At 39.7% G+C, this 23416-nt stretch overlaps 1 protein-coding gene across 1 annotated transcript in view; it reads left to right on the top strand.

Moving 5' to 3' along the window:
- The window catches only part of LRIG3 (leucine rich repeats and immunoglobulin like domains 3), a 48137-nt gene that overhangs the window by 5558 nt on the left and 19163 nt on the right, over positions 1-23416 (top strand). Inside the window, exons 2-4 of the mRNA XM_017854878.1 lie at positions 652-723; positions 928-1002; positions 22930-23061. Of these exons, the coding sequence (XP_017710367.1) occupies positions 652-723; positions 928-1002; positions 22930-23061 (279 nt within the window). The remainder of the gene's footprint in view (positions 1-651; positions 724-927; positions 1003-22929; positions 23062-23416) is intronic.

The following is a 23416-nucleotide window of genomic DNA, read 5'->3' as shown; positions in this document are numbered from 1 at the left end:
CTGTTCACAAGTTTTTGTGCAATCTGCTGAACTTAGTTAGGTGGTGGTGTGGTTTAAATTATGTATTACCAGATATTGAGATTTGGGGAATTTAAGAAAGCAGAGGGTTTAGATTGTTTTCTACCCTCTCAACACTCACACACAAAATAATACTTTAAATTTAGTGCTTTAACGCAGAGAAACAAATAGGTATGCAAAGCAGTTTCTGTTTTCCTTGACTGCAATAAGGACATCGATGCTTAAATGTATAACAATAAAAAGATTTCTATAGAGGCTTTAGTTTCAGCAACCTGCCTAATTAGCTCCTTTTCGTAAACCATGATGTCATCATATCAGGTTGGGAGTGGGGAGATGGGAGGGTGAAGCAGACCTGCCAGTTCACAAAAGATCTGTTCACCGTGTGCCAAAAAACATCTCTTAAAATGTTTGTGGGCTTAAAGTATTTGAATCTGCCAGTCTCCTTAAACTAATTTTGTCCTTGGAGCTTGTATTTTTGAGTTTGGCATTTTGGTTGCCATCTAGTTTGTGGACATAATAGACCAGTTATTTCTCCTGCTCCCACTACTGTTCATAGAGATACTTCATGAGTCCACTTAGCACTATCAGTGATTTTTAGAAATGACTCATAGTTTTAATTTTGTTTTCTTATAGGGACTTAAGTCACAACAGATTATCTTTCATCAAGGCAAGTTCTATGAGCCACCTTCAAAGCCTCCGAGAAGTGTGAGTCTTCGTTATTTTGCTTTTAAGGTTTGAGTAAAATACATTACCCCTTATGCTATTTAACTGTAAGGAATACTTGGATTATAGTGAGTTATTCAAAACTTTTAACTTGGGAGGTATCTTGAAATAATATGTACAGTTTTCACCTCTGTGAATGACAGATTACCTAATCAGCTTTTCTTTTTCTTTTTTTGGCATTTGTAGGAAACTGAACAACAATGAATTGGAGAACATTCCAAATCTGGGACCAGTCTCGGCAAATATTACACTTCTCTCCTTGTAAGTGAATTATCAGCAGAATCCCTCGTGTATGTTTGCAGGAACCTTGAGTAGTAGTTGCATAGGGACTAGCATAGAGATCTTAGAAGAGAAAATTGAATATTTTCTTCAGGGCGTAATAACGATACGCTCTTTAAATTGGTTAACTTGTCTTCTAGCCTCTAACTCTGTCACCACTAAATTTCATGTATTCTTATAACAACACACTTTACACTTTGCTGTCATTGCCAAACTGGTCTTCAAGATTCAAAGAGGCCAGCTTTACACCATAGAAATGTATGTTTAATCATATTCTGTAGACTAGGACTTTAATTCTGGTATTGCTCAATGGTTGTCATGGGGATCTGTGGATTACGTATTACTTAGTTCCTAGTGGAGAATGATCAGAGTTGTTTTGTGAGGAGAAACTGAAGTTGAGAAGAAGCCATTGGAGTATCCTCTTTTAAGTGTGGTACCTGCAGTGGAAATCAGAGTTCAGAGCCATCAACTCAAAAAAAGTAAATATGTGACTGAAGACAGAAATAACTTTGCAGGTTGTTTTGCAAATATGAGTTTTCAAATACAATTAAGGTCGTACCAAGTTTTCTGTGTTTTTAGCGTAGGTAACATGTATATACATGCACCGACGTAGGTTTTGGAATAATTTTGACTTTCAGCATTTAAAGGTAGCATTTAGAATGCCTGTGGTTTAATTTCTAAAATCTAATTAGCTTACCACCTTAATCTTAAATAATTTAAAAATGTATTTAAGCTACTGATGTTAAAAAATGTTTTTCTTTAAGCAACTTAAGAAAAAACCCACCGTTGTTAGTTGCTTCTGAGAGAGGTGTTGGGAGGGTTGAAATTATACAGTAATTTCAGGAAAGCTGTTCAATTAATAGAGTGATCACTACCCAATTGCTTACATCTGGTGATTTATAGAGGTTTGTTTTTACTGAGGGCCCAGGTCAGCTAAGTCACGGGTGCAGCCGCTGTGTCTGCTTTCCTCTGTTTGAATAAGAGCTAAGTGACATTTGATACTGATGTGGTTTTTCCAAAGATCAGAAACAGAAAGGAATGAAAGAAAAAGCAGTTGGTATGTGATAAATAAACACTGTATTTAAAAAACATTTTTATGCTAGCATAAATATCTTTTTTCTTTGGTTTTTACAATTGCTTAAAATGTTAGAATCTAAATGGAGTGCTGGTTTTGGTATCGTAAACATCTGCAGCTATTCTTGTTTGACCAAGGTGGCCTTTTTAAATTCCACTTTGCTCTTTCTGTCCTTGCACTGCATATTGGCAGATTCTGTCAGTAGGTTTAAGAGAGCTTGAGGGTCGTGGCATACTTCATGGCTGAGAGGATCCGCAGTGCAGTTTTGTAATCTGGGCAGAGTGGGGAAAGCAGTCTACTCTTTGGCATGGTATAGCGTTGAAAGCATTATGAACTTGTGAGGAAGTTAGAAAATTATAAGTAACCTAGTGTTTTACACTTTAAAGTTATGATTAGAAAGCTACAGTGATCTCTCAAAAGTTAGAAATTTGTGCTCCTTCAAAATTTGTCCTCTTCTCCATATTGTTTTTGTGTTTCACTTTAGCAAGTGCTGGGTGTGAAATCACCCTGAATAATTTCACTTTCTTTCTCCTTAATGAGTTATGGTACGTCTGGCCAGTGATTGCTTTGTTCATCTCACATAATGATACATCCAATGTATTACCTGGATGACATAGACTCTGTGAAGAGTAATTTCTATCACGGGTCTGATAATTCAATGTGGAGAGTAAAAACTTCTTTTTATACCAATGAAATATCTTGAAAATTTACCTCTCTGGTTGTTTCCATCTAAAAATGTTTTGTTTCCTCCTGCAGGCTTCATTGGATATTGTAATACACAGTCATTGTTTCTCAAGCACTTTTAATTTCTGTGTTGTGTAGAGTAAAACATTTTCTTTTATATAGAAACACTTGAAAATAAAGCTAAAAATGAGTTCTGAAATACTTTTCTGAGATTTAAAAAAGAAAATCTCTTAAGTTATATAACATGACACAGATTGAAAACTTGCTGTAGCACCACAATTAAATCTCATATCTTTCAAAATAGTTTTTAGAATAATTTGACTTTCACATTAAGAGTTTTTGTGTTTTTTTTGTGTGTCTTTTACATTTTGCAGAGGCAAACATTTTTATGGGTTATTTGCACAGGTTAAAAAGTTTGAAAACTTGTGTTTTAAAGAAAATGAGTAATTAGTTGAAGTCTTAACCATAGGATTTAATATTACTGCTCCATACTCTTTCTACTCTGTGCCATGAAGACCCCTCCCAGCTGGAGGGGCTATATGCAGAGAAGACTGTCCTAGTGAGACTTTTGTCTTCTCATAGCTGTAGGAGCCAGGAGCTGATAATTGGATCAAAGGGAACTCCATGTCCAGAGACGAATTCAGTTAGGGATCTATTCTCATAATATCAGGGAATCTGGGATGATAGGGATCTGGGATAATCTTCCCACTAACAAAGCTCATCTCTAACCTTTTTAGGAATCTTTTAGCATGTACAAGGCCTGAATAGAAATGCTTTCCTTTGAATCCCACACAGAACTAGCTGAGAAGTCAACCAGTATGCTAGGTGCAAGGCATGATTTGTATGTTTTTAAAATTTTTCTCTCCCAGTATCCTAGCTATAACAGGATGACATATTTTAAAAGAAGTGGAATAATCTTTGGAGTGAACATATCTTACAGTAAAACTCTATTGACCTGGCTTACATAAGGGAGCTGATTTTTCTGAAGGTACGAACTCTGGCTTTGTGTGATGTGGAATGACCTGCTCGAGCATTGGACATGATTAAAACCTGTGCTCTGGGTTAGGGAAGTTTGAATCTGTGAGTTCTACAACATTGTAGTTGAACAAAAGAGCCTTGTTGGTTATTAGAGCTAGTTGGGTCTTAGTCTTGATGCTAATGGTTTATATGGTGTTACCCAGCATGCAGATGCTGGCCTGGTGTCCTAGAGTTGAAGAGTGTTAGGTCAGTGACTGTCAAAGAGGCACCTAGGGTACTTGTTAGATTCTCAGACACTATCCCTAGAGATTCTAAATTAGTAGATTTGGGTGGGGCCCAGGAGTATCAATTTTAACATATGCAATATTGTAATCAGATACTGCATAAATATTTCTAGAGTTACTGATAAGGGTCATATCATAATCAAGTAAGCCTTTTCTCTTTATTTCTTATCTCAAAAGTAGAGCATTTCTTCTTAGTCCATCATTGTCTTGTAGCCTGTCGTCTTTCCAGAGGTGACATTGTCATCATTCCAGAGAGGTTGTTATATATATTGATGACCTTTGCTGGTAGAACACCAAAACATGTACTCTACCAATGGAAAGCCATTGAAGAGATGTAAAGCAGGGTGACATGATCAGATCTGCTATTTGAAAATGTCACACTGTCTTTAGTGTGGCAAATGACCTGGAGGTGGCAGGAGGATGGTTTAGAGGGGCAGATAATTAAACCACGTGATAGCTGAGAAGCCATGGTGGCCTGTTCTCCAATGAAGTCACATCAGTAGAACAGTGATTAAAAGTAAAGCTCAAGTCAGGTGGCTTGGAATTAACTGTTGGCTCCACCCTTTGCCAGGTTTTTGGGCAAGTTACTCACTGACTGTGTTTCCTCATCTCTAAAATGAGAATAATGCTGGTGTCTATCTCATAGAGTTACTGTGAAGATACAGAGAATACAGGTAAAGCAGTCTTGCATGTACTGAGTGCTCAGTGAATGTGAGCTGTGATAAGGATGATGATTCATTCAACTGCAATTTATTGAGTGTCTGCTATGTGCCAAGCCCTCTTTTAAGTGCTGGGACACCCAGTGAAAAAGCATACAAACTCCCTCTTATCCTGAGGCCTGAGGCTTCCATTCTAGTGAGGAGAGAAAAATAAGTAAATAAACATCAAAAGAAAAGATAACATCAGTTCATGATCAATGCTATGAAGGAAAAGACAGGAGAATAAAGGGGTTAGAGAGCTCTGGCAGTTGTTCTTTAATGTAGTCAGGAAAGGCACATATTTACCAAATCCTACTATGTTCTGGGTACTGTTCTGAGGTTAGGATTCAGAAAACAGGCAGGAATCCCTGCCCTCATAGAGCTGACCTTCTCATGGAAGGAGAAACACAAAAAATAAGAGATGTGATCAGAAAGGGATAAGTGCTGTGGAGAGAAGCAGCAGGGAAGAGGTGTCGGAAGAATGTGGCCAAAGAGGGGTTTTACAGTTTTAAATGGGGATGTAGGGAAAGGCTTGCCAGGAGGAAGATACTTGAATCAGGGACTGAAAGTAAGGGAGGGAGCTGTGTGTGTTTCTGGGGACATTGGGTCATCTCTGCTAAGCCTGCCCTGCCACGTTCGGGCCCATCTTACCTTGTATATCCAACTTACATAGTAATTAAGTAATTTTGTTTATATTTTTCTCCTCTGCTGTATTTTGAGGCCTCAGTAGCTAACTCTTCTTTTCCCCAGCATTTACTGCAGGTATATGGCATAAATTAGTGCTTAATTAATGTATGAATTACATTATCTATGTATGTATGAATTAAAGAATATTCATAAAATAACCGCATGCTGCACTTAGCGTAATTCAGACAGAACTCCTTCTGTACACTTAGTTTAAACTAGTGGCTACAGATTTACAGTGGCAACAGCATACCTATGTTTTACGTAACTTGTGTTCAACTATGCACACTTGAGAAAATAACAATAATAAATTCTGACAATAGCAATAATAATTAAAAGGAAAAAAAGAACAAGAGAAGTAACTTAACACAAAGAGTCAGCTCACCACCCTAAGCTGGTGAGTGCATGCCCTGGAGTATGTGTGAGGTGGGAAATAAAAGCCTCCTTTCCCATATGCCTTTCTAAGCATGAATATCTCAGCCCACTGAGGGTGACAATGGTGTTCAGACATACAGCTTTTCACAACCCCGTGCCCTTCACACTTCTGAACTACTTTGACAGACCCTGAACCAAAAATTTAAAATGCGCAACAATGACAAAACCCTCCTCTTTCCAAATTGATCTCTTCCCACACTGAAGGAGAACTGCCCATCTTAGATTCATTGAGAGGGGAGGACTGTCTACATAAAGTACCTTGCTGGAGTCATAAGAGATCTTCAAGAGTGTGTTGATGATACATGGTTTTCCCCCATCTGCTGGCTTGGAACCTAATGCCGCGAGATGTGGTTCCATCACATCATGCATCCTGCTGTATTGGAGATGCTTTGGGGCTGCAGGAAAGTAGGACAGTCATGCCCATTGCTATGCTACAGAGATCAATACTGGGTGGTAGGAAGTACTGGCAATTTGTATGTCATGAATAGTTATTGTAGAATCCCAAGAATGGCGATTTTTCTTTTCCAGTTTTGAAGCTTTTACAAGCACAGCATGTGTAGTCTCTAATGGCATGGTCACACATCACCTTCCAGGGTCCGACTTCTATCTTAGCGAGCTCTCAATCCCCTCAGCCCACTACAGTCTCAGACACACAGAAGGTATTCACTAAGAATCAAGTAGACAAGAGAAATCACAGGCCCTTGTGCAATAGAGGGGAGCCCTGAGCTGGGAATTGGACTCACAGAAGCACAGATTTTCGTCTCGTCTCACGCTACTAACCTGTCTGACCTTAGGCACACTTAATTAACTTTTCGTTGTTTATCTGTGAAAACAGTCTAAGATGTCTGCCCATCTCTCTCCTGGGGTTCCGGTAAAGGATCAAATGGCATAATGTACATGAAAGAGTTCTGAAAGTGTGAGCACAGGCAGCTGCTGCTTTTGCATTGTGGTGGGCTTGGCAGAGGAGCAGAGACTGGAGGCAGTGGGCCAAAGTGGATTCTTGAATGGGAGGGTCACAGGAGGAATGCAGGATTTAGAAACATTATCCTGGCAGCAAGAGATGAGGGAAGGAAAAACTACTTTGCATTGGGGGTGAATTTTCAGGAAAATTTCCACTCTCTTCAAATAGTTCCTAATAATTTTGGTGTGTACTCAATTATAAGTAACAGCAGTATTTGTAGCCTGAAGGCTTGTGTATCTATAAAGTGAATTTCAAGCTCTTCAGAATGCCCAGCAACAATGCCTACTGTGTACTAAGTGCTAGGGAACAAAGAAAAAATAGGATTTGGCCCCCACTTTCAAGGTGCTCTGAACAAGAGAGAAGACCGATGGTAAAGACATAGCACACATGGGGTGTGCCCGGGAGAGTAGAGGATGCCTGGGCCACCACATAGATTTCAGGATGTGTGGAGCGTGGGGGAAGTGAGGAGGAGAAGGAAGAAAACTTGTGTGAGTTGGTAGGGATCAGCTCAGGAAGCTTCTTCCATGCTTAGGTGATTTGCATGTTTGGAGAGTCTTCATTGAAGACTTTAAAAAAAAAAAACAGGGGAATAAAATGACTACAGTTAAGCACAGAAGCTGCTTTTCTCCTTTTCTTTGACAGCCATTAAAGAAAAAGTCATTCATTTTCATTCATTAAAGTCATTTAATTTTCAAAATCAAGTGGATAAAACAAATGTGGCTTTGATAATAAATAATCATGACTTGCCAAATGCCTCTTACCCATTGACCCCTGGAGCTGTTCAGTGTTCTGAGCCCTACTGTGTGTTAGGGCCACATCTCTTTTTCTCACAAAGGGAAACTGGCCATGAGGTGGGAGTCACAGGAGCGTTGGCTTATGAATGATGAATAGGGTAGAGTTGGCCGGAGTGATCACAAATCAGATCTGCAATATTCCACTATTTATATACTGAACCCAGCACCATATTAAGTGAGAATTTCATTCATAAGCATGCATTTCTCATTACATTCCAAAAATCAGACCATTAAAAAAACAAGTTTGGGAAACTCTTATTCGAGAGACTGTTGCTTGGGTACATGGCACAGAGTTTATTTAATTCATCAAACTCAACCTATAACTTTAAAGTAATATTGATATTTTAATGTGCTCTGAATTCAGAGGTAAAGTTGCAAAGAGGGAAGGCAAGCATTACATGTATTTTCAAGTGATGATGTCTCTTAGTAACGTTGTGCAGTAGAGCTCAAATAATTGCTACCTTTTTTAAAAAACGGAACTTTTATAACTCAGTATTTGAAAAGTGGTCGTTTGTGATATTAATTATGGAAGTTGAGGAGCAGCTTTAGCCACAATTAGAACTTAAGTTTCTGGGGAAATGGGAGAGTTTTGTTTTTATTAAGTGGACAGAAACCATATCCCATCCTTATACTCTCGTCTTAGTATAGAGAAACCCATGGAACTTGACCGTCTTTACTGCCAGATTTATCTAGAACGTGTGCTGTCCTGATGCAGATGAATGGGCTGTTTCCTTCACATGTAAAGGACATCTTTGTATTAGAGGTTGTCCTAGTCTGTTTTCTGTTGCTTATAGCAGAATACCTGAAACCTATGCGGAAAGCTATGCAGAATACCTATAACATCTTTAATTTATAAAGAAAATGAATTTATTTCTTATTGTGGAGGCTGAGAAGTCCAAGGTTGACGGGCCTCATTTGGTGAACTTTTTTGCTGGTAGGGACTCTGCAGAGTCCCTAAGCCCTAGGGCACACTAGGGCATCTTGTGTCAAGGGGGCCTGAGCACACTAGCTCAGGTTCTCTTCCTCTTATAAAGCTGCCAGTCTCACTCCCATGATAACTCATTAATCTATTAACCCATTGATTCACGAATAGACTAATCCATTCATCAGGGCAGAGCCCTCATGGTGCAGTCACTTCTTAAAGGCCCTATCAGTACGACCGCATTGAGCATTACATTTCTTTTTTTTTTTTTTTTTTTTTTGAGACGGAGTCTCGCTCCGTCGCTCAGGCTGGAGTGCAGTGGCACCATCTCGGCTCACTGCAACCTCCGCCTCCTGGGTTCACGCCATTCTTCTGCCTCAGCCTCCGAGTAGCTGGGACTACAGGCGCGCACCACCATGCCCGGCTAATTTTTTGTATTTTTAGTAGAGACAGGGTTTCACCGTGTTAGCCAGGATGGTCTCAATCTCCTGACCTTGTGATCCGCCCGCCTCGGCCTCCCAAAGTGCTGGGATTACAGGCGTGAGCCACCACGCCCGGCGAGCATTACATTTCAACATGAGTTTTGGAGAGGAGCGATGTTAAAACCACAGCAGGGGACTGCAGCCTTCACCAGTACATACAAACCAGGTATTACGTTTAATGGAAATAAACTTATGAAGCTCAAGTCTTACAAAATAAACACATAAACATCTTAATATGATAACTTGTAATGTTTTATTGGATTTTAAAATGTTTATAGATGAGTTACACATAAAAGAGAGTTTGCTATACACAGAGCTGTATTTGTGACAAACACTGTAAGTTTATCTTCACATTTAAATATAAACTGGTCCCCAGAATTCAAGGTTGCTAGGTTTTTGAATTCTCAATTTAGAATGGCCGTATTTGACACATAAATTTGTGATTGTTGCATGGTTCCTTAAACCCTTCAACAGTTCCCATTGCTCTTAGGTGAAGAGAAGAATCCTTCTCAAGACATACAATGCTCTGCATGATCTGCTTCCTGTTGGCCCACTGAGCAGTCTCTGTAGTCACCCCTCAGTTCTCCAGATGTGCTAGGTCGTTCCAGCCCTGGGTCCTTTTGCATACGCATTTCCCACTGCCTAGAATACTCACCCTGCCTGCACTCTGTTTAAATCAGACCCTTAGGTTTCCCCTTATACATTTTTATATCTCCATTATTATAATGTCTACTTTATCATCATATAAGTAATTGTATTTTTTACTCATCTATTTGTTATTCTTTAAAAAGTTTCCCCCACCAAAATGAAATTTTATAGCAGCTGAGATCATGTCTATTATTTTCCCCATTGCAACCCTGGCATGTAGCACAGTGCCTGGCCCATGGTGGATGCTCAGTACATGTGTGTTGGATGAACGAATGGACGGCTTAGTCCAGATTAATATATATGGGTAACTTTTCTGTTCCTGCGTCTCCATTGTTTTCGTTAATAAGTCTTGGTTTTTCCAAGGTAATGACAATTTTAGATTTGACAGGGACCCATTTTGGGCAACCTTTCTGTGGTGTTGAAGCCCGTAAAATTCATTCCCACCTGCTTGACTTGACTTTTCAGTATAGCTTGCCACAAAAACTCTTGTATTACCAATATTTATCCTGAACCTACACCGTTCTCTCATGCCCTCTCTCACCTTCATTCTATTAATAGCCATTTCAGTTGGTGCTTTAAAGTATCAGGTACAACTTCTACCAAGAGACTTCTCTGTGCCAAAAGGAGACTTGTTCTACCAAGAGAGACAAGACAATAAAGCTACAGCTAGTTTCTTTTCATGATTGGGATGGCAAGATTCAACATGTGTCTCTATCCTGGCCTAGTTATTTTTCCCTCTTCTCTTCCTTATTTTGGTTTCTCAGTTGTCTTCTATAGGGCAGAGGTTCCGGGCTCTTATTTGATAGGGAGACCAAAACAATGAAACAGAGCTCTAGCAGTACCACCTCCTCTCTTTTTGGCTGAAAGTTGCTTAAGTACTAAATTTAAAACATGAAAGAAAAGGCAATTATAAATATAAACACCTCCTTTCTAATACTTAAAATCACCTGCCTGCTGTCTCCCTGTCTCTCATATAGCTTTATCGAGCAGATAGAGCAGCCTCTAGAGTCAGGTAGAAGGCAAGATGAATTATTAAGGTAATATTCATGCTACAGGTACCATACAGCATAGGACGAGCATGGTAAACATTCTTCCACTGCCACTTTTACTGTGCGTGAGCAATTTTAACCATTTTTAAAATTAGAAATTATGAAATAGAATCAAAATGAGCTTTTTTTTTTTAAGAGTAAGATGCTTTTGAATTGAGACACATCACTTTGTGATCCCACACAAAGTATCGACCTAGGATAGAGGACAGTACTCTTCAAAGATGAATGGATATTTACAGACTCAGGGAAGTAGTCAATTAATTGTATAAATCTCTCTTTCTCTTATTCTCCTCTGGCCTTTCCTGTCTTAATTTCCTCAGTACAGTTGCCATGTAAATTTTAAAGAAAAGGTGAAAGGAGTTCGGAACAGCTTGCTATATTATATTATATAACTGGTGATAACCATTTGTTGATAGTTTAGTGTGTTGTTGCATAATTCTGGTAACTTGGAATCAGAAGAGACATTTTCCTCTCTAGAGAAATCCCTGGAAGGGTGGTTGTCTGACCTCCCTCTCCTTAATCACTTCTAAGAATAGAAGGTCATTCTTGGTGAGCAGCCTTTCTGTAGTGACTAATTCTAATTGCTAGGTTTTTTTTATACGTTAAGCAGAGGTCTGCCCTCCGGCAGCAGCCTCTACCTATAATCGTAGTTCTGTGTGCTGGAGAGAGCAACTTCTCTTTTCTGCGTAATTCTTGTAAGTCTTAAAATACAAGATTTTCTTAAAGCATTCCCTTCTCCTGGGTCAAATTCTCATTCCCATTTCTTGTATGACATGGGGTATAGACAAGTGCTGTCCAATGGCACTTTCTGCAATGATGGAAATATTCTGTATCTGTGTTGTACCTGGTGGTAGCCATTAGATGTGAATATCGGACACTTAAAATGTGGCTAGTATGACCCAGGAATTGAATTTTCAGTGTAAATTTAAATAGCCACTCATAACTGGTGGCCGTTATACTGGAAAATGCAAGTCTAGAGCCTTGAAGTCCACCCCATCACACACCTGTCTGGCATGACAGTATAAACACAATGGCCAGAACAAGATAATTGAGATGTGGTCTTATACAGAATGTGGTGGGGTCATCTCTCGACCAGAATACTGAACATTAATGAAGCTTAAGATTATATTAGCATTTTAAGCACCATGTTGTATTATTGGCTCATACTGAGTTTGTGGTCAACTGTTGTCAGCAAGCTTGTTGTCGCTTTTCACAAGAATTGCTTTCACATAGGCCTTGTAAAAATGCTTGATTAAAATTCCAAAACACTGCCTTATCCCAGCTCAATTCTCATCTTGCTATTTAGTACGTTGAGAGGTTTTGGATCACAATTCATCTAATATATGAATTACACTTTTAGTTTTTTGGTATTTGCACTTGATCATTCACATCTCTATGTTCATACAAATGTCGATAGCACAGGGCCACAGTAGCTGCCACTAGCTGCTTCCCTAAAGGTTAATGCCAGTCTGTGAATAAAGACTAGGGATATGAACTCACCTGCCTGTATGATAATTGTCACCACATTTTCTATGTCTTATTCACAAGGCAAGATAAATACTCGGGTGAAATAAAGCTATTCTGTGTCTGCATTCTAGTCCATTGGTCTGTGCACCATATCAGAAAATAAAATGAAATTTGTTTAACTGGATGTGTTTATATGGAATCAGTCATCTATATGGTAACTGATGCAGTGTTTTCTGGTTTGTACTATCATCTGAAGTGAAAATTCTTTAGGCTAATTAAAAAATATATACAAATTAAAATTTTTTTTTTTTTTTTTTTTTTTTTTTCAGTAAAACAGACTACAGTAACTTAATGGTTTTATTTTGGTGTTTAGAGAAAAACTAGTTTTACTCATTGAATTTCTGTTGAAGGCGTGCTATTAAGCATGATGGACTGAGTGCATTTATTTCACTCTGCTCCTTCCTAAAAATCCCTTTAAAATAAAAGTAAAGGAATAAAAAAGTGCATACCAATGGGAGCAAAGAGAAAATAGAGAACACGAAAAAAGGATATAGTTCAAATGAAAGATGCCATACAAATTTTGCAAGCAAATGGATAAATTGTAACTGACTTAAAAGTGAGAAAAAGTGAAGTTGATCCAACAAAAGAAAAAAGATGCTTCAGAACCTCAAAGTGGCTTAGGAATTTAGAACCTATAAAGATGGGAGTGCAGAGTAGGACTGAAAACAGGATTGGTTAAAACTTTTGCATAGGAAGATAGAAGTAATCAGACCTCCAAGTTTCTCCTCCAAAACTCAAAGCCCAGTAACTATCTTTCCCATGACACAGGTTTGGAAATTTAATTTTGGGAGACCTTAAATAGAAAGTCTCTGGGATTCAGGACACAGGCCCAGCTGTTTTGGGGTAATGATTGAGGGGGGCCACATCTTCTAAAATCAGGAAAATTAAGTCAAATTTCAATACTTAAGATAACACCCCCACCCCTCAGTTTATTTCCTGTTAGCCTTCCCAGATGGTAGCATCCAAGCTGTACTCACCAGACTGGAGACTGGAGAATTTGAGAGAAGATTCACAGAAACTGACATGTGGCCATTTCATCCTGAACTAGGTCCCTCCTTCACCTGTGCTGGCACTCACTATTCAGCAAGCCCATACCACACACAGCCCTCAGGAGGCTTTTAGTGCTGCTTTTTATTAAGTATAAACGAGTAGCCAGTGATCATCAGACTTTTGAAGATATTTCTAACAATGAAGTCAGAGTCTGAAACAAACGAGGAATGAGAATCAGAGACAAATGGAAGGAGAAAGGAACATCAAAACAAATTTAGTATCTTTGGAGAGAAAAGAAAGGTACTATGTCCACAAAATCAGAAAAATATGGTGGAAAAAAACAGTAAAAGGAATATTCAGAAAAAGTTAACAATACAATACCAGACACTTTAAAAAGGTAATAAAAATGTTGGGAGAAAGTTGAAAATCTCAGAAAAAAGAACCAAAAAACAAAGGGATGGAAATCATGGGAAGAAAAAATAAGAAAACAGGAAGATGAACTAAAAAGGCTAACACTTATCTAATTGGAATTTCACAGAGATGTCAGTGGAGATAGAAAGGAGGAAACTATGAAAGATAAAAAATTTTGAATTTCCTGAAACTGAGGAATATACATTTCTAGATTGAAAGGACCTGCTGAGTGATGTCTCAGTGAAAACAAGGCAAAGGTGGTCCTATGAGGACTGTGCTCCTAGCGCATCACCATCACCTGGGAACTTGGTAGAAAAGCAGCTTCCTTGGTACCCACCCACGCCTAGTGAAACAGAAGCCCTGAAGGTGTGGGCTTAACAATCTGGGCTTCCAGAAGCCCCTGCCCACCAATTCTGACGTGTGCTAAAGTTTGCAAAACACTGGTGCAGAGAGTCAGAACGGCCTCTGGCTTCCCAGGTTGGCATCATCCATGAGCAGTGTCTTCAAAATGCTAAGAGAGGCCGGGCGTGGTGGCTCCCACCTGTAATCCCAGCACTTTGGGAGGCTGAGGCAGGTGGATCACGAGGTCAGGAGATCGAGACCATCGTGGCCAACATGGTGAAACCCCATCTCTACTAAAATACAAAAATTAGCTGGGCGTGGTGGCGTGTACCTGTAATCCCAGCTACTTGGGAGGCTGAGGCCGGAGAATTGCTTGAACCAGGGAGTTGGAGGTTGCAGTGAGCCAAGATCGTGCCACTGCAGTCCAACCTGGCAACAGAGCCAGACTCCATCTCAAAAAAAATCCTAAGAGAAAAGGATTGATAACCTAAACTATACACACCCAAATCCTATAAAGATATTTTCAAACATGAAGTGACAGCTTTTACACATGGTTTCTTGCAAAGCTAACAAAAGATAGACCCCAGGAAAATGAAGGAGCAAGCCGAGAAAGAGGAAGACTAGACATCCAGGTAATGGGACTCTCGGGAGGAGAGAGGTGAAAGAAACCCCCAGGAGGGAGGGTAGGTTCTACAAGAGGCTGCAGTATTTACATGATGCAATTGGATGACTTCTCAGCAGCAAATCTGGTCATTCGCAGTGTTTCTCATCCAGATCTAGAGTCACAACTCAGTAGAGCTGGAAGAGATCATTTCATTTCATTTCAGTTCCCTCTGTTTACGGGAGAGAAAACTAAGGTTCGCAAAAACGTAGTAGATCAAGACACAGAACCGTCTGGGTCTAAATCTGAATCTCCTGTCTGGGGAGCTGTAGTTTGAGTTATTGTGTCAGATCTTATCAGCAGGTTGATTAATGTAGAGTATCACAGTTTTGCGTTTACGCTTTCTGGCTGGTAGCAGTAATGGACATTCTGTTTTCTGATGTTCCTATGCATTTTGAACAATAGCTAAGGTAAATTCTTATGGTGCAGTCTACAGCTGCTCTTGAGTGTCTGAACTCTAGTTTGTTCACTCTGGGGTCTTGAACTCATTCATTTTATCCTGAGTTCTGGGGAACCAAAGATAAATCAGAGGTTCTCTCCACTCACAAGTAAATCGCCTAGTAGGGGAGACTCAAACCAGATCAATGGTCCGACGTGTGAAAATGACTGTGGAAGGCCTCTGCCCCAAAGAAGAAATAGGAAAAATTTTTAAGTTTACTAATCAGAGTAGAGTCCATTTTTATTGTACATAAATTACTTCAGATTAAATATTTTTTCAATGTTTTCTTTATCCTGTTGTCTTCCAGGATTTGCTTTTTAAATTTCCATTTACATAAAGGACTAGATTGAATTTATACTTGGGGATCAAAGAAGGGCTGTTTGGTATGTGGTGTGAATGGGGCTTTTGACTTCTTTTTCTTTTATTGATCTGTTGTTGTTGTTGTGTAAAGAGACAGGGTCTTGCTATGTTGCTCAGGCTGGATTTAAACTCCTGGCCTTAAGTAGTCCTCCCACTTCAGCCTTCCAAATAGCTGGAATTGCTTGCATGTACGATGGAGCTTGGCTCATATTTCTTTTTTCATTTTTAACATGTGTTATGACTAGTGCATGAATAAGACACTGATTATTGCAGGACCTCTATATTAAAATATTAATATGTGGCCATCTTTATTATGTTTGTGATCCAAAGGATAATTATATTTTATGTTGACCTGGCTTTTTGCTGAAAGAACTGACTCTTTGCTTTTTTTTTTTTTTTTTTTTTGAGACAGAGTCTCATACTGTTGCTCAGGCTGGAGTGCAGTGGCATGATCTCCACTCACTGCAACCTCTGCCTCCTGGGTTCAAGCAATTCTCCTGCCTCAGCCTCCCAAGTAGCTGGGACTACAGGTGCGTGTCACCATGCCCGGCTAATTTTTTTTTTGTATTTTTAGTAGAGACAGGGTTTCACCATGTTGGCCAGGCTGGTCTCGAACTCCTGACCTCGTGTTCCACCTGCCTCGGCCTCCCAAAGTGCTGGGATTACAGGCGTGAGCCACCATGCCCGGCCTGACTCGTTGCTTCTTACACCAACACACGTTTGCTGGTTAGTGTCCTTAATTCTTCATCAAGAATCTGTCTCCTTACACAAGTTTCCTCTGTTGGCTTTATTCTTTGATGCCACAGTACCAATGGACCAGTCTAAACATGTGTTCTTTTAATGAAACCTCTTAATTATCTTTTTAGAAAAGAGATGAGCAGAGACTGTTTATTTTTTATCCATATGAGAGGAGTTCTTTGCTTGCCAAATTTCTGTTAAAAGTTGCCTGATATTATGGGGTGTTAGTTATTCCAGCCAAGATAGTTTTCAGGGAAGCTTTTCAGAAGAGAGTGGGGGTTATTGTTGGAAATATAAGTGACCTTTACTGTGTTGGCAGAATGTAGTGTTTTCTTTAACAGTTTGTAATTCCTTTATAAATGGTGCTAAGCTGGTTGTTTGCAAGTTATATATAGAAATTAGTATTTCCTTGGGGCCAGGCTTGACTGTACCAGTCAATACATTTAATCTGCTTGCTTGATGGTTGTTTGTATGAAATGACCATAGATTCAGCAATTTGTTAGTTGCAATCACTGAATTGGACTTAGGGGATGTGGTTAGAGTGATGCATTCTAAGAAAAGACGGTATTGCAAACATAAAAAATGACTTCACATTAAATTTCAGTGCACACATCCTCTAAAAGGAAAATGCTGCATGCAGATACCTTCTCTAAATTGCCTAGATTGCATGTCCTTACACATCACAGCTACAAGGTCTTAAGCTGCCTGTTATCTCGTGTACTAGGGAGGAGACAGCTAAAACTATTGACAGGTATCCCTTATTCAACAGGAAGCTACACTTTGGTTGGTTTAGGAATTCCAGCATGAGAAAACCTGATATTCTGGTTCCTCACTAACAAAGAATATTCCACTCTGTGGTTCTCCTTTCAGACCCTGGAATTAAATTAACACCATTTATATCCACTGAAGAGAGCATGAAGGTTCTTTTGAGACAGTTATGCTTTCTGGAGATTACAGTGAATCAAGAAGTAGAACCAATCATCACACTAAGTGGTCATATCACTAACCTCATAAGTTATATTTTACTGTTGTTAATTTAGTCCAGATTTAGATTCAAGGCAGGTGTTAAGAGTATCCAGACAAACTAGCACAGTTCTTATATGTGAGAATAATGCACTTACCCATTTTCTTAGTGATTACAGATGCATTAAAATGCCAGTATTGAGCTGTTCTGGGCAATAGCATCTCACACCTGAGCACAGGGGGACCCTAGTCTGCACTCTGTCTTAGAAAACCTCCCATATCAGAAGCATCAAGTGCAATGGTAATGGATAGTGAATGAGAACTCCAGTAGAGCTGAACTGGGTCCCTGTGGCCAGAGGCTGCAGAGCTGGAAGAACTGATCCTGTATGTCAGGGAAGGAGAAGAGCACAGTGTGTACCCTGGAAACCAGAGGAAGTGTGGTGCTTCGCCCCCCAAGTGGGCATCAAGGTCACCCGTCATCCTTCTGTCATCTGTCCTGCATGGAGTTAGGAGCCTCCAATTGGTGCCCTTGCACCTGGTCATGCCCTCCTCATCCCAGTCTTTCCACCCACAGCCATCAGAGTAGCCTTTCTAAAATGTACATGTGATATTGTCATCCCACCATTTGACATCCTCTGGCCCCCTCCCCACAGTTGACCTTGAGATAAAGGTCAAATGCCTGATGTGGTTTCCAGGGCCCAACTTGACGGCTCTCATCTCCCAGCGGCCTCACTCTTGAGCCTCTTCTTTCTCCAGTCTCCACCTGTGAACGCTGTACTCAGCCATCAGGTGTTCCTTCATTTCCTCAAAGGGAAGCGTTGCTCTGCTCTCACTTGCCCAGATCTTTGCCTCTGCTTGGAGCACTAGCCTCTACTGTCCCTTGCTGAGCTAACTCATCCCGCAGATCTCAGCGTAGCCGTTTCTTCCCTTCCTTTGGGAAGTTTTGCTGACCTCCAACATTCTCCCTGCCACTGTGTGGAAGTCTGTCCACAGTACCTCCACTGCCGACTCTTCCTTGCCTGTTGCTGCACTTACCACACTGTGGACAGCTCCCTGTTGTCTGCTGTTCTCCCCACTAGACTTTAAGCTCTGTGAGGTCAAGGGGCATGTCCATCTTGCTCATGTAGAACTCCAGCACTCTCAGAGTTAAATATCATCAGATGAAAATGGCAAGCCATGTTTGCCTCTGCATTTTAAAGGTATTTGGCAAAGTCGGCTGAAAAGTGAAATGGGCAACAAAATGAAACCATTATCGTTGGACCCAAGAAGCCGAGGCCAAAATACCTGGGACTCCTGTTTTTCCAGTGGCCTCTTAGAAGCCTGAGGGAACCATCTGGCATTCCTGACCAACCCAAGTCCCCAGGCCTGTGTGTCCACAAGGGACTAATTATACTTCACTTCAGAAATTATTTAACCGTGGAACTCCCTGTACTATCAACAAACATAGAAGACCAAAATATTCCTAGTCTCTAAGATGGATTTGTACGAGACTGAAATACCTTCCAGTATTTACAGTTTATTTTGTGATTTTTGAACAATGGAAAGATGGTATTGCCACATTCAGTAATGGAAAAAGGTATTCGGAGTTCTGTTTTGTTCAAGCGTTGCACGTTTCCTGCCAAAATATTAATTAACTACAGTGCTTTTTAATGTGTTGATCAAGTTTGGGATTTATTCCTATTTGGAGAAAAATGAAAACTGGGGTTGAGTTGAATCTTTGTCTTCTAGAACTGGATATTTTTGACCAACTCCATAAAATTTTTTTTTTTTTTGAGGATTTTAGATGATAAAAAATATTTTTTAATCTAGTTTTTTAAGGTAGTTGTCTCCCATTCTTAGCCCTCTTCATTATACAAAGCAAGTTTTTTGTTTGTTTTGTTTTAAACTGGTGTGGTATATATCAGGTGGTTACTTGCTAGTCAGTCTAAGAGCTAATAAGAAACGGGTATTTGGATTTAATTCGGTTCCATTAGGACAGATTTAAATTTTTGTGATACAAGGACTATTATTCTGGCAGTTGTAAGGGATTTTTGTGCTAGGAAGCAGTGCTGACAAAGACAGCACTGTGCACGCGCCATCTATAACTGAGCACTTTCACACTGCAATTTAGGAGGTGTGCAGTTCAGGAAATTGCTGGCTTTGGCTGGAGCATACTTTTACTGCAAGGAAAATTTTATTCGTCACTCAAGTAATTGGCAGTTTTAATACCTTGTTCATAATTACCTTATAAACAAACGAATATATAAACCAAAGATTGTGTGGTCTGTTATCTAACTTGTAGCCTTATTTGACCAACGTGATAGACACCTGTGGGCCTCCCCGCCCCCACCACCAACTGATTTGCTGTATTTATTGCACACATCCATAGCTGAGTGTTTTGATTTGTTGTTGTTAAATACAAATGTAGCTATACGTGCCTGAGACAGCCTGGGGACCAAAACCAGATGCAAAGTTTGAAGGGAGATAGGGCTAGGGATGGGGGAGGGGATAGAGGGAGGGGCACTCAGGCACTTCAGAGTGACTCCAGTGTTTGTAGGAGGACATCCTGCTAATGCAAACATTTGGATTATGCATTTAAGAGAAAACTTTGGTCCCCTAGAGCAGTGTGGTTTTATTTAACCCACACACCCTGACCCTAAGGCCTTGTGGCTTGTCTCCTGGATGGAATCCATCTCCGGGACCTAGGGATTGACTAATTGTCTCACTTGCATTACCCTATACCTCACAGCTAGATCAAGGACTTTATACGCAGGCAAATCCAGATGTGGGAAATGGTCAAAATCAGAGGTCATGGCTGACTTGACTCTAAACAAAAGCCTGTAAGACTTTATGGGAATCTGAAGGGCTTAATATTCATTTGTGACTTGTACATAGTACTGCTGAATCATCTCTTTTTTAAAACTTTACTGTCATCATAAAGTTCAGCTCTTAAGATATACATTGTCTATGCTAGTTACTCGACATTAGATTTTCTGATGACTTGGATTTTAAAGTTGGAAAAAGACAATCCACCCACAGTCCTTAAAAATACTGTGCAGAAGGGTTTTAACAATATTTCGAGAAGTTTTCTGAATTTGTTCTTTAAATATAAAATGTATGCCCGTTTTCTCCCCTTATTCTCTTGTGAAGAAGGTGGCACCTGACAGAAAGTCAGCCATCTGACTCTGGTAGATGGTAAATACATGCAAGCCCTGGGGCCCCCTCTCACCTGCAAAGTGGGCAAGCACAGATTGGGAGGGCCTCTGTTCTGTGGCATTCTTAGTGTTGGCATGATGATGGCTCAGTGAGCCAGGGTAGATTCCCGGATCAGTTTAAAACCAGAAGTTCAGCATTTTTGCAAGGTGGGAAGTAGGGGCCTTTTCAAGGGAGGTACATATCTGTATGAGAAATTAAATGCTAGAGTATCTTTCATACTCTGTATTCTATGAAAGAAGCTTTAAGGGATTGCTTCAGGAACAATCGGGCTTTTTCTTTGAGCTGACTGGGGAAAGCTTGAACTTGTTAGGTGAAAAGCCCTAGTTTTAAAATGTTTTGTAATGTCTGTACCAGAGAAATTTTATTATCATTAAAGGGTATAATATATGAAAAGTGTTTAGCAAAGGGCTTGGCACTTAATCGATCCTCAATATTATTAGATTTTATACACTTTCTCAGGGTGATACATAGAGAGAATTCTGCTTCTAAGAATATCTCAGTATGGCAGAGAAAACCAGTGGTGTAAGTTCAACATCAGCTTGCAGCACAAGATTTTGTGAAAATATATAAGAGGTACACCTCGCTTGGGAACCTACTGCGATAGTGAGAGACCGATGAGTTAAAATAATGCAGAAGAGCTCAGAACACCATAGAAATCCAGTTTGGGGTACAAAAAATACACAAGATATATTTTGCAAGTTTTCTTTTTAGTTGAAGATTAACTGCAGACCATGTACAAACACCAGTGTGTGACTTACATAAGACACAGAATTCTGTTCAGAGCATTCAGATTGTTTCATTGTTCCTTGCGTTGTAAAGAGGAGACCTTTCTGTGATTTGTAGATATCCTTTCTACCTTGACGTTATTTTCTCCTGCCAAAAGATGGTCTAAAAAAGACCAAACTTCCTGATCTAATACGACAAGATGGCTTGCACATCCGTTTGATTGCTGTTTTCTAACAAAATTGTCATTTAATGCTGCATTTTCCCTCAGGAGTTACTATATTGATTGATGACTTTTTAAGAACTTTGAAATGGCCACTTTTTTTTCTGTTTGTTTCCTTCCATTTGTTCAGTAGAACACTCACCAATAGAACTCTACACAGTGGTAGAAGCATTCTGTATGTGTGCCGTACCATTTGATAGCTACCAGGAGTGTATGGCTATTGAGCACTTGAAATGTGGCTACTGTGACTAAGGAGCTAAATTTCAGCATTTAATTTGAATTAATTTAAATTTAAAGAGCCTCATGTGGCTCGTGGCTGCCATACTGGACATCATGGTCTGATGTTTAAGACTTTGAATGTAAAACATGTTTTGATCTAATTATGCCAAGGGATTATTCAAACTGGAGTGCTCTTATGTAATACTTTTGTACTATTGAAAGGGCTGGAGCATATTCATTGATATTGAAAACTGTGGCAGTTCCTTGAAACTTGCTGTTAAAGAAAAGGGGATCTCTCTAGAATGGTTCTAAAAAATCCCCAATCTGACAAGTATTTTAAATTCATTAGCACCTGTAATATGGGCACTTTTCAGCGGAAGAATTAGAAATAGATTAGGAATCAAGAAGAAGGAATAGGGAATTAACTCATCAGTGCCTGGTATGCCACCTTGGTGTTAGGCATTTTGTATACCATTTAATAAGGAGAAGGGAGAAGAGCTGTTAAGAAAAATAGCCAGATGTGGTGGTTCACACCTGTAATCCCAACGCTTTGGGAGGCTGAGGCTGGAGGATTGCTTGAGGCCAGGAGTCGAAACCAGTCTAGACAACATAGTGAGACCCCCACTGTACAAAAAATTAGTAAGGTGAGGTGGCACTTACGTGTAGCCCTAACTACTTGGAATCTGAGGTGGGAGTGTTCCTTGAGCCCAGGAGTTTGAGCTGCAGTGAGCTATGAGTGTGCCACTGCACTGTAGCCTGGGTGACAGAGTGAGACCCTGTCTCTAAAAAATAACAATAAATAAAAAATTTTTTTAAAAAGAAAAATAGAATAAAGAAACATACAACTGTTGTCTTTAAGTGCGTAGCATTTAGACAGCCACAGCTGCTAAACAGTACCCCAGATTTATATAGGAATGTTTTCCACATATTTGAATATTATGATTTATAATTTAATGAGTAACTTAAAATGGCCAGGGTATTGCTGTTTAACTTTTTTGTTGTTGTTGTTGAGACGGAGTGTCGCTCTGTCGCCCAGGCTGGAGTGCAGTGGCTGGATCTCAGCTCACTGCAAGCTCCGCCTCCCGGGTTTACGCCATTCTCCTGCCTCAGCCTCCCGAGTAGCTGGGACTACGGGCGCCCGCCACCTCACCCGGCTAGTTTTTTGTATTTTGGTAGAGACGGGGTTTCACCGTGTTAGCCAGGATGGTCTCGATCTCCTGACCTCGTGATCCACCCGTCTAGGCCTCCCAAAGTGCTGGGATTATAGGCTTGAGCCACCGCGCCCGGCCTTGCTGTTTAACTTTTAAAAGTACTGTTTAGTCAGTTCCGTATTTCTGAAGAACCAGTCAGGAATAGAAAATATTTTTCTTCTTTCAGATTGTTGCACCATTAACCTTGTTAATGGTGCTTTCTTTTAATTCTAGGGCTGGAAACAGGATTGTTGAAATACTACCTGAACATCTGAAAGAGTTTCAGTCCCTTGAAACTTTGGACCTTAGCAGCAACAATATTTCAGAGCTCAAAACTGCGTTTCCACCCCTACAGCTCAAATATCTGTAAGTGAAGTTTTCTTTAGCAAAAACTTTCACCTTTAATGAAAATATTATAATGAAAAAATAAGATGTAACAAACTTTGTCTACTTTACTACTGATGGATCAAAAGTATAATTTATTGACTTGAAATTTGCTATAAGCTTGAACAACCACAATCTGCAGTTTATTCTTACACTTTCAGATTACAAAAAAATTACATTTTTTTAATTAGAAAACCTAGATGGTGTGAAAAGTGCTCATTTTAAAAAAAAATCAAAATCAGACCATTGCTATGTTTTATTAATAAATGAATGTCATAAAAAGTGGATATTTATAAAAAAATTTCCATCCGTCACATATTTTAATCACTCTTTTCCC

The sequence above is a fragment of the Rhinopithecus bieti genome, unplaced genomic scaffold, assembly GCF_001698545.2.
Source record: "Rhinopithecus bieti isolate Rb0 unplaced genomic scaffold, ASM169854v2 scaffold_39529, whole genome shotgun sequence".
In the NCBI taxonomy this organism is placed as follows: Eukaryota; Metazoa; Chordata; class Mammalia; order Primates; family Cercopithecidae; genus Rhinopithecus; species Rhinopithecus bieti.
The sequence above is the reverse complement of the archived record's forward strand: the minus strand, read 5'-3'. Positions and strand labels throughout refer to the sequence as shown.